This window comes from Aspergillus chevalieri, chromosome 2 (genome assembly GCF_016861735.1).
Source record: "Aspergillus chevalieri M1 DNA, chromosome 2, nearly complete sequence".
In the NCBI taxonomy this organism is placed as follows: Eukaryota; Fungi; Ascomycota; class Eurotiomycetes; order Eurotiales; family Aspergillaceae; genus Aspergillus; species Aspergillus chevalieri.
Genome location: NC_057363.1, coordinates 351,079 through 363,994, shown reverse-complemented (window position 1 = coordinate 363,994; position 12,916 = coordinate 351,079). Strand labels below are relative to the sequence as shown.

The following is a 12,916-nucleotide window of genomic DNA, read 5'->3' as shown; positions in this document are numbered from 1 at the left end:
AACTGCAAGCGGCCTACCTCATGTGCATACTGTGCACTAAACCATTCCTCTCAGGAATGCCCCACAGCAAGAGACCGCACCAAGGCTCAGTGTGCAGTCTGTCAGAAACAGAACGTTAAGCGAAGTGAGAAGACCTCAGAGGATCACTTTACCTTTGACCGCAGCTGCCCAGCTCGTATGGAACAGGTGGAGATTGCACGTCATAACAGAGCCAATGGACGTGGATGGTATGAGAGCGCTCCAGTCTCCCTTGGCTCTGTAGGCCCTTCAGGGAAGGAACAAGACCCCACCCCTGCAGAAGCTGCAGAGCACCACACTCAACGCCGCGGCCCAGGCCGACCCAGAAAGAGCAATAAAAGACCTCGCACAGAAGATGAACCTGAACCAAACAGTGTTATGACAGATACCCAACCAGAAATGGAGATGAATACCCAGACCCAAACTTTACAGCTCAGGGAGGGCCCTCGCCGGCAGCCTAGAGCAAGAGCTCTCAGTGCCCCAAACACTGACATTGCTCCAAGAGTACTCAGACAGACTCAAAACCGATGCAAAGGCCATACCCAGCACCATGGTCAAGAGTCTGATGATGAACAAACTCAACAAAGCCAGTATCACTCCAATGAAGGCCCAGTGGAGGAAGAACTGTGATCAATAATGAATCTTAAACAAATTCGAATCCTGCAGGCCAACTGCTGGAAATCACGAGAGAAAGTGATGATACACCTCTTTGGTGAGAAAGAGGTGCGCGACCTAGAGATCCTGGCCATCCAGGAGCCCTACATCAACAGACACACAGACCAAGTGACCACATATTCACAAATGCTTGGAAACCGCTTTCACCTCCTGATCAAGCCTACTAGCAAGGACACTAACGTGGCTAATATGCCACGGGTATGCTTCTTTGTTAGCAAGGCACTGGATCCAACAAAGTGGGCGATAAAGCATCATACAAAGGACCTGAGCACCTTGACACTTCACACAAAAATAGGTCCCATACATATTCATAATGCATACAATCCCAGCCCTGTGACAGGCCAATCCAGTGTCATCAATGCATTGCACAATGCGCTGGCTGAATATCCCAACCAGAAACATATGGTAGTGGGCGATTTTAACCTCCATCATCCAATGTGGGCCCGACCTGACTACAACCACCGCCATGAGGAAGCAGATGATCTCATCAGGGTAGCTGAAGACCACGGCTTAGAACTACTTACACCACCAGGCACCATTACATATGAGAAGCATACAGGCAGAGGTAGTGTCACGGGGTCGGAATAGTAGATAATAACGAACTGAATTCCTATCTAGACTATTGTAGCAATCGACGAGAATATCGAATCTGGAGAAGAAAGAAGAAGAGGAAATCTATCTAGGCCACGAAGAGGTTTTAAGAGGATTGTTGGCGACATGACTGGATGGTGTTTGTGATGTATCATCCATTGCCGTAGTGTTGAACCGCCATATGAGCTATCATATGTGAGCTGTCACAGGTAGTCACCAGACTACAATTGACCTGACATGGGCCACCGCTGAGGTAACAGATCTCCTAGTGCGCTGTCAAGACCGACGGGACTGGATGCATGCAGCAGACCACATACCGATTCTCACAGAATTGGATATATCCGTGCAGAAAGCTCCAGAGAGGCTGGAGATGAAGTGGCAGGAAGCTGATTGGGATGCCTTCCTAAAGGCATTGTGTTAGAGATATAGGGTTGAGACAGCGTGATGAGCGCACCGCGGGCTAATATGTGGCATTCCATAAGAGAGACAGACTAATCGCTGGTATGCGGAAGTTCGCCCACCAGCATCGTGAAGAGTCTTCATGTTGGTACCCAGCGGGTCACGTGTCTCACCGCCCTCACTTTCTGCCCGGTAGCTATAGTTAGCCTTAGCCGATAGGCAACCAACCAAAAAACCATCCATCACACACCAAAACTTCATGATGGTCACATGACTGTTACTATGTACATGAATGAATAATCAATGCATAATGATGTATAAATCCGCATTGTGCAGCAATTCCGCATTGCGGAAGCCGCACGGTTCTAACACATTGGCTGCAGACCTGCAACCTACATACCCCCTAGCTACCACCAAGGAGATAGACGCCACAGTCGACCACCTGATTAGAACCATCCAGCAATCAGCAGAGAGTACAGTCCCTGTAGCCAAGATCACTCCCTACACCCGCCCAGGATACCCTCCAGAACTGAAGAGACTACGCAACAACGTTAACTGCACACGACGCTGGGCTGCCTCTGGCCAGGAGGAAGATATCAAGGCATTCTGTCAGGCCAGACACAAACTGGGCCGAGAAACCACTAAACTGAGCTGGAACAGCCATCGGAGCCGCGTGGAGGAGGCAACTGAGTCAATAGAAGGCTTCTGGAAACTAGCCCGATGGGCACGCCGTCGTGGAGGTGCCCAACCAACCTACACACCGACTCTTCATGCAGGGGACCAAACATATGAAACTCCAGAAAGGAAAGCACAGGCACTGCGGAAGACTTTATTTCCCCCTCCTCCTGAAGCAGATCTCTCAGACATTCCTGGCTATGAATATCCTGAACCACTACAGATGCCTGCCATTACAGAGAGAGAGGTCTGTCAGGCAGTCCAGCAGGCTGCACCAAACAAGGCCCCCGGTCCTGATGGTATACCAAACCTGACATTACATCGCGCTACAGCCATCCCAGCCTTCCTAAGTCATCTCACTAACCTGTTCAATGCTTGCCTGCGGTTGGGATACGGCCCAGAGCATTTCCGAAAGTCAACTACAGTGGTACTGCGAAAACCTGGCAAACCGGACTATGCAGATCCAAAGGCATACAGACCAATAGCACTACTGAACACAATCGGAAAAGCACTAGAAGCAGTTATTGCAACCCGCATAAGCTATATGGTTGAAGCATACAGTCTCCTACCACAGACCCACATTGGTGGCCGCAGAGGACGTTCATGTGAACATGCTATTCATCTCCTATTAGAACGAGTTCATGCATCCTGGCGTACTGGTGCATTGGTAGCCACACTGCTCACCCTGGATGTTAGTGGTGCATTTGACAACACTGCACATAGACGCTTGATCCACAACCTCCAGAAACGAAGGGTTCCAATCAATGCTGTCAACTGGATAGCAAGCTTCCTACACCACCGCATCACAGATATTGTACTGATGGAGGGCGCAACGGGCCAGTTTATCACAGATACAGGCATACCCCAAGGCTCACCTCTCTCTCCAATACTCTACCTGTTCTACAATGCAGACTTAATCGACCAAATACATGAGGCTTACCCTGGAAAAGCTATGGTCACTGGCTACATTGATGATATATGTATACTTGTCTGGAGCCGGGCTGCAGCAGCTAACTGCCGACGTCTTGAACAAATACACAAAATAGCGGAACAATGGGAAACCTGACATGCCTCCAAGTTTGCCCCAGCAAAATATGGTCTGATACATCTGTGGCGGAAGGTCCGAGGCATTCCTAGACCCTTGAGCTCAACCAATGCTTCAGTCAAAGTGCAAGGGGTAGAGGTTAAGCCAGTGCCTACCCTTTGCTACCTTGGTGTCCAGCTAGACCAGCATCTCACTGGCATGAAACAAATTGAACACGCCCAAGTTAAAGCAACTGAAATGATAGCAGCCCTTTGCTCCATAGCAGGATCAACTTGGGGTATCACCCTATCCCATCTCCGCCAAATGTACACAGCAGTCTTATGGCCGCAAATCACTTTTGCCAGTTCCACATGGTTCATACAGGCTGGATGGGGCTTCAAGGCGGCAGAAAATGCTGCTAGGAAAGCCTTGGAATCTATCCAGCACAAGGCCCTCTATAGGATCGCCGGCACATTCAGAACAACCTCTTGAGCTGCTCTAGAAATATGTCTCAACATCCCACCTCCAATGATCGCATTGGAATGCGCAGCCAAAGAATCATATCTCCGAATAGCCACCTCGCCCATTATGGCCACTCTCATTGAGATACGCCGCGCTGGCCAACGACCAGCACCAAGGAATGCACAGGAGCGACGCATGAGATGGATCACTAGCCCAGACCATGACCCCCTGACATCGCCACTAGAACGATGGGGTCGACGAATTGCAATCTCTCAGAACAGACTGGAGGTTATACACCCACATGTGGCCCCACCATGGTGGTCAGGTCTGGAATCATATGTGGCGGAAACTCGGGAAGCAGCCCTAGCAGCTCATCAGAATGCCTTATGCAGTGGCGCCGACATTGTCGCATACACAGATGGCAGTTTGACAGAACAGGGAGTTGGAGCAGCGGTAGTTTCACCTCTGGGGCACCAGGCAGTTCGCATTGGCTCCCCGGCTACCCACACTGTATACGCAGCAGAATTGCAAGGTGTAGAGATGGCCCTCACCCAAATATGGAACACATTCAGACCGACATCACAACGTTCCCATCAGGCCTATACAGCAACCATCTTTACAGACAACCAGGCGGCAATTCAAGCGTGTTCAGCTCCAGGAAGGTCCTCTGGCCAATATATCCTGAGTAAAATCACACAGACCACATCTCAGCTACAGGAACGCGGCTGGAATATACAGCTGTATTGGCTCCCAGGTCATGAAGGCATCCATGGCAATGAGTGTGCTGACGCTCTTGCAAAAGAAGCTGCTAATTCTCCAGCCCCCAACGGTGCAGAGGAGCTCACTCTCAAAGCTAGCATTCGAAGGACCCTCCGCATAGAAGCAGCAAATGCATGGAAGACTGAATGGGCCCCTTCCACCCATGCGAACTCCCTCCGTCGTCTATGGAAAGAGCCTTCAAAAGCACCAATGAAACTATATCAAGGCCTACGAAGAGCCGCCACATCAGTCCTCATTCAAATGCAAACTGGGAAGATTGCGCTGGCTAGTTATCTTGGCACCTTTAACGCTATGGAATCAACTGAATGCTCTTGTGGACGTGGCCTTCAAGATATACGCCACGTTCTCCTCCACTGCACAAATCAGGCAGGACCCTGAATGCGCCATCTTACACAGGGGTCAAGGCGGGAGCTGGATTACCGGGCCTACCTAACACGGCCAGACCTGGTACCAAAAGCAGTGCGCTTCATGCTTGAAACAGGCCTCCTAGGCCAGTTTCAAACTCTACCAACCACATACCGAGTCACAACAACAGACTTGGGGCAACCGGCAGCATAGCGCAGCTGAGGTTACACGCTTGCAGAAGTAGGGAAGGAAACGAGACAGTATCCAACAAGCCCATGGATCTTCGTGGCCATGGGAACAGCAGCACGAAAACCAGCAGCACGGGATATACATCAAGCGGAATGAGATATCAGGATATGTGTATAAAGGCGACGATGTACATAGAGACTACCATTACGGCGGCTTACCCGGCTGCCCCGCAGGACCTGCCGCCACTCGGCCTATAGGGCTGACAGATGCGTGTATGAATAATAATAATAATAATAATAATAATAATAATAATAATAATAATAATAATAATAATAATAAAATGGTTAAATGAAGAAGATCAAATCTTGATTAAGTTGCAAAATCAGAATCCCCAGTGCACATGGGAGCAATTCATGAACTTGTTCAACTCTCATCTACCCCTGGAGCGGCAGCGGTCTACAGACGCGATAAAGGGAAGAATCAGAAAGTTGACCGGGTCACGCCCATGATTTGCATTAATTATCCCACGGCTTCAGTCCTGAAAAGCGCTTCCATCCTATGTTCTTCTCCTTTTAACTCCTCCTTTCTCTCTTCCTTTTTCCTTTCTTTTTTGTTATTCTTCTTAAATCGTGGCTGTCCTGAAACCTCTGGCTAATCCACACTCTTTTTTCTTCTTCTATATCTGTTGCACCAACACATCGTACCAGTCTGACCCTGCCAGCAACGCGTCTAAGCAGTGTCAACAATGGCAACCAAGTCCGCTGAAAGTTCCATGGAATTAGTAACAAGACCGTCCGTCCAAAATTCCCGTGAAGAGGTAAGGCGCAAACACAGATAAATGAGTGGTTTATCACTGATGATGAGAAGGAAACGTCGTTCTCAGCACACTATCTCAAATTCGATCAGCCTGAAGGTTCTCCGCCAGATCAGAGCCATCATTTTTTCCAACTTTTTTATCAAAGTCATGTTGCATACCTGCAGCACCTCTTACAGCAATCAACAATGGCTAGGAGTGAGATCCTGAGTCAACTGCAGACTGACAACGGACGCCAACGCTCAATCATTGATGAATTCGTCGCTGCCAATGCTACATACAGACAGTACCTGTATGCAGAACAGAACACGCATGCTTACACTAGACAAGCTCTGATGGAAGCAAGGAGGCTTTATTTAGAAATGGAGAGCACCATCCATCATCTACGAAGAGACCTATTCAATTCACAAGCCGCTCATGTGGCAACTCAGCACGTGCTGGGCCTGGAAAAAAGACAGCTGGCAGAAATGGCCGCTGAGCTTGACTGTACCCAAAGGAAATTTCAGCTTGTTGACAGTCTGGTTGACACAATGCTGCTTGAGGAAGATAGTGACCTTGAGTTGCCAGACCGATCGCGTCAGGTCACTGACCTCATCCTGGACTTAGAGGCCAACATGGAAAGGAAATATCAGGACATACTCCAGAAAAGAGAAGAACGGATTATGGAGCTGGAAAGACTACTGGAATACAGTGATCGGAAAGTTGGGAGATTTTAGGGATTACATGTACTTCAGAAGAACACAGCAAATAAAACATTTGTGGATTTCTGAAAATCAGTGACCCTTGCGATAGTCTTTCTCTGGCAGATATTTTCGCCTTAGTCTAAGAGTGACAATGATGAGAAAACAAGAGTACTCAACATCATTATTAGTCTGAACGGGCCAGATAAAGCTCAGGATAAATATGGGGTTCGTATACTTTCCGTCATGCTCCTTTATTCTGTCACTCGACACTCAGCAGCTCTTCCTTAAATTACCAAATTGAGCTTCTGTATTCCCCGGCCAGCCAGTCGACCTACAATATCTTCAGCAGCACTCGAGTCTTGACAATGCCCAGGCTGCTTCTCTGGTTAACTGTCTCCAGCGGAAGATTGGGCTTGTTCAAGGACCACCAGGCACTGGGAAGAGTTACACCGGAGTAGCACTCATCAAAGTATTGCTAGCAAATAAAAAGCGTGGAAAGTCACGACTGGGCCCGATCGTCTGTGTCACCTACACCAATCACGCACTTGACCAGTTGCTTGAGGCTCTCTCTCATCGGCAAAAATGTGACATCACAGATTGTTCGTATTGGATCGCAATCCAAATCCGAGAGGCTGGAGTCATTCAACCTGCAAAATATTGCCAGAAATTCCGAAGCAACGAAGATGGAAAAGTCGATAAAATGGAATTTGTATCGACAACTTGAGGAAAATGAAGAAGAATTCGGGTTTATTGGCTTGAGTAAGAATGTTTCTTTTAGTCGACTGTCAGTTCATCTTCAACAGCAATATCCCAACCACTACAATCAGCTGTTTGGAAAGGATGAAGAAGATTTTGAGAAAACTACTAAAAACCCCCAAATAATTATAAAGGCGTGGTTGCATACTGGTTTGAAAGGCAGTGAAATTGTTCGCCGGATGGATCAACTTGAAGGGGTCAGTATTTATGAGATGTCTCGAGCAGAGCAAACAGCTTTGTTTAATCATTGGAAGGCCGACATGAAAGAAGAGATGCATCAAGAAGTCATGAATTTGGCCTCGTCCCACTCTAAGGCCAAAGCTGAGCTTGATAATATCCGTGACGAAGTGCGCCTGCGATGTCTGAACGAAGCGGACATCATAGGTCTTACCACCACAGGACTTGCTCAGAACCTGAATATGCTCCAACGTCTCCAGTCCAAGGTTGTTCTGTGCGAGGAAGCTGGTGAAGTCCTTGAATCTCATCTCCTTACAGCCTTCTTGCCATCAATTGAGCATGCTATTCTTATCGGTGATCATCTCCAGCTTCGTCCCCAGGTGCAAAACTACGAGTTGTCACGAGAGAATCATCGTGGGGGTGCTAAGTACTCTTTGGATGTGTCTTTATTCGAACGACTTGTCGAAACGGAGAGTACCATGAGCTCTGGCCTCCCATTCAGCACATTGGAAACCCAGCGTCGGATGCATCCATCCATCGCACAACTGGTCCGCGATACATTATATCCACAGCTCATTGACGCTCCATCCACCCTACAATATTCAGAAGTAGCTGGGATGAGAAAGAGACTATTCTGGCTTGACCATCGCATGTTCGAAAATGACGCCTCGAGCGCAAATGCCATGTCAACTTCCCACTGGAACGATTACGAGATTACGATGGCAGCAGCACTAGTTAACCATCTCGTCCAACAAGGCAAATACAAAAAACGGCGATATCGCAGTCCTAACTCCGTATCTCGGCCAGCTCCATCGACTTCGCCAGAGGCTTAACCAGTCCTTCGCCATCACACTGGGAGAACGAGACCAGGACGAACTTGACAAGGCGGGGTTCGAGGATGGTGATACAAACAATCCTGCCGTTAAATATACGTTATTGCAAACCCTGCGAGCAGCGACAATTGATAATTTTCAAGGCAAAGAAGCAAAGGTTGTGGTGGTATCTCTGGTGTGAAGTAATCCACAGAACCAGTGTGGATTTCTGCGTACTTCGAATCGGATTAATGTCCTTTTATCACGAGCACAGCATGGGATGTATATCATAGGCAACTCGCAGACGTCTATTCATGTTGATATGTGGGCAAATGTTGTGGAGATCCTCCATCAAAATGGCAATATCGGTGCGACTTTGCAATTACAGTGTCCTCGACATCCAGAAACCCCAATATCTGTTTCTCAAGCTGATGACTTCCTACAAGTCTCAGTTGGAGAGGAGGGCAGTTGCAAGTCTGAGTTGGCGCATTGAATATCGCGATTGTACAGGTATACTGGCCGGTGCGCGGGTTGACTCCGCCCTGGATGAAACTGCCAAAGTTGACTGCTTGTGAATAGAGGGGGTTGGAACTAGACATGATGATTTCAAACGACCAGTATCTGTTTCACGGAATGATTCTTGTCCTCTGGGAAGTGGATTCTCAGGGGGTATACGTGTGATAAGAACCAAGAATATCGAAGCTCATCGACTCGAGGAAGGTCAGCAGTAGTCAAACCCAGCAAGCATTCTCACACTCGATCAGCCCAGCAACTTCCTATTCAAGCCGGGGCTGTGAGCAGCAGGACCCACCTGGGCGCATATTCAGCTCCGACCCTTCACGCCAGGGACTGCTCAGCTGCCAGATTAGGATTAGGAAGGTTATTGACGCACGTCACCCAATCCAGAAGGTATAACGGCAACCACTCATTGTTCAGCTGAAGTGACAGGCTACTTATGCAAGGTGATGGATGCCTGACCAAGGCGCTTATTGGCTTTTTGGCTACATTGCCTTCTCTTATCACTGTTTCATATAGTTTCCTTCCAGTTCAGCTGCTCGTAAACTGGCCGATCAATGATGTACTTTTCAGCTGAGGAGATTTATTGAGACATTGTTGCTATTAGCGGAGCCTAACACACTAACCTCTTGCTGAGACTACATATTCGCCTATCATATATAATACCCCGAGGGATGCTAATCAGCAAAACATACTTCCTCACCTCTCAAGACATCTTTCTGCGCATATCCAAATTGCCAATTCAAATCAACCTTCGAGATGGCTCGGCAATGGAAAGTATCGGTCTTAGCCCTACATGGAGCATCCAATACAATCTATGCAAACGGTTACATGCAAGCCCGTGTTTACGTCGAAATCAAAGCAGTCGATTCAGTCGACAATCTAGTTTATTTGACGCCCGAGGAGCTTAAAACAATTCAATTGATCGATTATCATACCGGCGAAACACTGGGCCCTGATTTGATTTACACCGATCGGGAAAACGAATTCAACCACAGTGTTGATCCAGTTGCAATATCCGCGACTATCGCGAATGAATCCACCGAGCATCCGGCAAGCCAGGAAAAACTCTACTGGGTTTCGGCCAAAAAGGTTGACCGCAGGGACATTGGAGCATGTATTAAACAGCCCGATGGGACGACAATCTCAACACAACGAGGCACGGACTATGATTCCCATGATACAATCATAGCCACAAATCCCTACAGGTATACCATGGATAGTATTGCTACCGTGGAAAAAAGGTATACTGAAGAAGGGATTTGGAAAGTAAATTTTCAACATGCGCTTCGCGAGGACCATAAATGGAAGCAGGAGAACTTTTTCATTACGTCAAAGCGCCATCCATTCAAAAAGGCCGAAATACACGAGTGCTACAGCGATGATCCAGAAACATTACACAATTGCTTCTGCTTGAGATATCAGGAAAAAGATGCCCTCAGATTGTACTACATTTGGGATTATGCTACGGAAGATACAAAGCATGTCGGTCTTCACAAAAGAGAGGCTAAGCCCTTCTGGTTCGTTGATAACGATGCCACTGCTCAAATCCGCATCAGCCAGAAGCCTGAGGCTCTCTGTCTGACACGCATGGTCTTTGTTACCGCCGACCTTACCGATTTACATAACATTATAAAGAACGAGGAACCATGGCAACGCAATGCTTGGTTTCGATTCTTTGATGTATATGGAAACTGGGGAGACTTCTATGTGAAACCTTCAGATCTGGGTGATGATTTTGTTGTGAGCGATAAAAATTAAGAATCTACAGACAGTCTCAATAAAATGCAATTGATTTCTTTTGGTGTGGAGTCAATAAAGAAATAGTACGTGGGAATCTAGCGATACTGGATCACTTGCACAATCTGTGATTTATCTAAAATGGTTACATTATCCTCATGGCTCGGGTTTTCAGATATTCCAAGGTTGTTACACTATTAATATTGGTATTTGGTCCTTATCTAATGGGTTGCCAATGCTCTGGAAAAATCTCAGTGATCTTTTCCTGGTCACTACGCTGTCATCGGTGTTTGGGGCAGCGACGGCTTTGCTTTGGGGAGAAAATGATGGTACAGTCTCATCTTCGCCTCCAGGACGTTCTCGGCAATCTTCTGGCCATCCGAAGTTCGTGATGGGTACTTCTATTGAAACACCAGGCGAGCGTGGCAATGGAACATTAGGTGGGCTATTCACTCCTACTTAGAACCATGTTACAATGAAATGTGTTTTGACGAATTACCATACTTCTCCTGGATTGTTTCAGAATGCGTATATAACGCTACTAATTCCGTGTTGCTAATGAACGAGTCGGAATGCCCAGATGAGAATTGTAGCCTCGCTGAGATGCTCGGCTCTGGCTTTCACTGTGTTAGCCCACTCCGAAAACTCTAAGTAATTCCAACCCAGTGCGATAACGTAACCAACTACCGAGCTGCGCATCCCACCGAGCTGCGCGGCTCTGTATTCCATATAAAATGGCACTTTTTATAACCAGAATATTTCAACCACCAATAGATATAGATGTTTGCTTATAAGATAGGGGAACTATCAAGGCAGATTTTTCCTTGTCCCTTGAGTGACAAGCAGCGACAAGCAGCGACAAATATGCCTGACAAAAAGCCTCTTGATCGGGTAAAGAGACTTGGCGCCTGGAACATCAAAATCAGCACCCACAAAAAACACGTTTTTTTTACGCGTTTATCGACCGATAGGGGCCTCCTGGCACCTATAAACCACCATGGAGGCACTGAGACCCCATGGTGGTGGTATATCGCACGCGTCACCCCCCGGAGTGGGCAACGTGGTCTCCCAGTTCGTGGAAACAGAAGATATGCCAGTCACCCCAACGCCAACCCGCTGGCAATCTGGAAACATGATGCAACCTGAATTCAATGAAGGCAGCATGGAGAGTGCAAGCATGGATGAAAATGGGGGCCAGGAACACTGGCAAACCGGAGGATCCAGCAGGGCCCCTAGCCGAGCCAGTGAGGCCAGAAGTGGAATCAGGCAACGAAAGATATTACAGAAGTCATTGATTGGCAGGCCAAGACATCATACTTCCCTGCTAGATGTGAGCAAACAGGCTCAGATGTTAGTGGGGGCCCTGGAAACAGCCCAGACACAACAACAAGAGATATATCATATGGTGCAGGAACAGGTACAGGCACACCTGGCAGAAGAGCTGTCCAACTGGAGAGCAGAACAACAGACTCATGAAGGGATCTATCTTGAGCGGATTACAAACCTGGAGCAGGAAGTCAGTAAACTACGCACAGAGCTTACAGAAGCCCGGCACACCATCCAGCAGCCTGCACCGGTGAGACAAGAGACACCGGCAATTGATACCCAGCCAAACCGGGTAAACAAACATGTCAACAACCAAACCCCCAAGGTGAGGGAAATGAGCCAACAATTGAGGCAGGAACCTAGTTTTGCAGACCTAGCTGCACTGCTCTCCACCAGACCAGGAGGACAGGAATGGCAGGAGGTCACTAAAAAGAGGCCAAAGAACAGACAAATCCAAGCAGTTGCTGTTGCTAACCAGCCTGATCCAACCAAACTCAAGCCAGCCAAGGACAGCCCCAAAGAGGCACGGAGGTGTCACAACCTGGCTTCTCTCGTATCGTACCTAGGGTTCTAGTTAGTTGTATTTCGAGACTGGACACTTAACCTAAGTGTCTCCCAAATAATCGTATGCTCAATGCCCCTCCGGGTCCGGTTCTGTATATAGTATGCGTTGATGGGTATATCGCCCCCTCCAGGCTCCGTAAGATAATCAACAAGTAGAAACGGTAAAGGTAACGAATAGAGAAACAAGGCCAACCGAGTATGTATACTGGGTTGTTGGTTAAGTGCGGACGAGTCAGAAACTAGAAGGTAACCAATGCTTGATTAACTAGATTGATCGCGAAGAACTAAGCTAAGTACATGAATGAGCGTCCTTATATATCCTTCCATCCTGTGAGTGGTAGTAGGGTTGGTATATTGACTGGTAGGAGAA

The 12,916-nt window shown here is 47.7% G+C and overlaps 3 protein-coding genes across 3 annotated transcripts; all 3 read left to right on the top strand.

Moving 5' to 3' along the window:
* Window positions 1-7,671: 7,671 nt before the first annotated feature.
* Window positions 7,672-8,421, top strand: ACHE_20127A (uncharacterized protein; the record flags this gene model as incomplete). The annotated part of the gene is made up of 1 exon (XM_043284394.1): window positions 7,672-8,421. One exon carries the CDS (start codon window positions 7,672-7,674, stop codon window positions 8,419-8,421), a length of 750 nt encoding a protein of 249 aa, XP_043133191.1.
* Window positions 8,422-9,675: 1,254 nt separating this feature from the next.
* ACHE_20126A (uncharacterized protein) lies at window positions 9,676-10,677 on the top strand (the record flags this gene model as incomplete). The annotated part of the gene is made up of 1 exon (XM_043284393.1): window positions 9,676-10,677. One exon carries the CDS (start codon window positions 9,676-9,678, stop codon window positions 10,675-10,677), a length of 1,002 nt encoding a protein of 333 aa, XP_043133190.1.
* Window positions 10,678-11,653: 976 nt separating this feature from the next.
* ACHE_20125A (uncharacterized protein) lies at window positions 11,654-12,556 on the top strand (the record flags this gene model as incomplete). The annotated part of the gene is made up of 1 exon (XM_043284392.1): window positions 11,654-12,556. One exon carries the CDS (start codon window positions 11,654-11,656, stop codon window positions 12,554-12,556), a length of 903 nt encoding a protein of 300 aa, XP_043133189.1.
* Window positions 12,557-12,916: the final 360 nt, after the last annotated feature.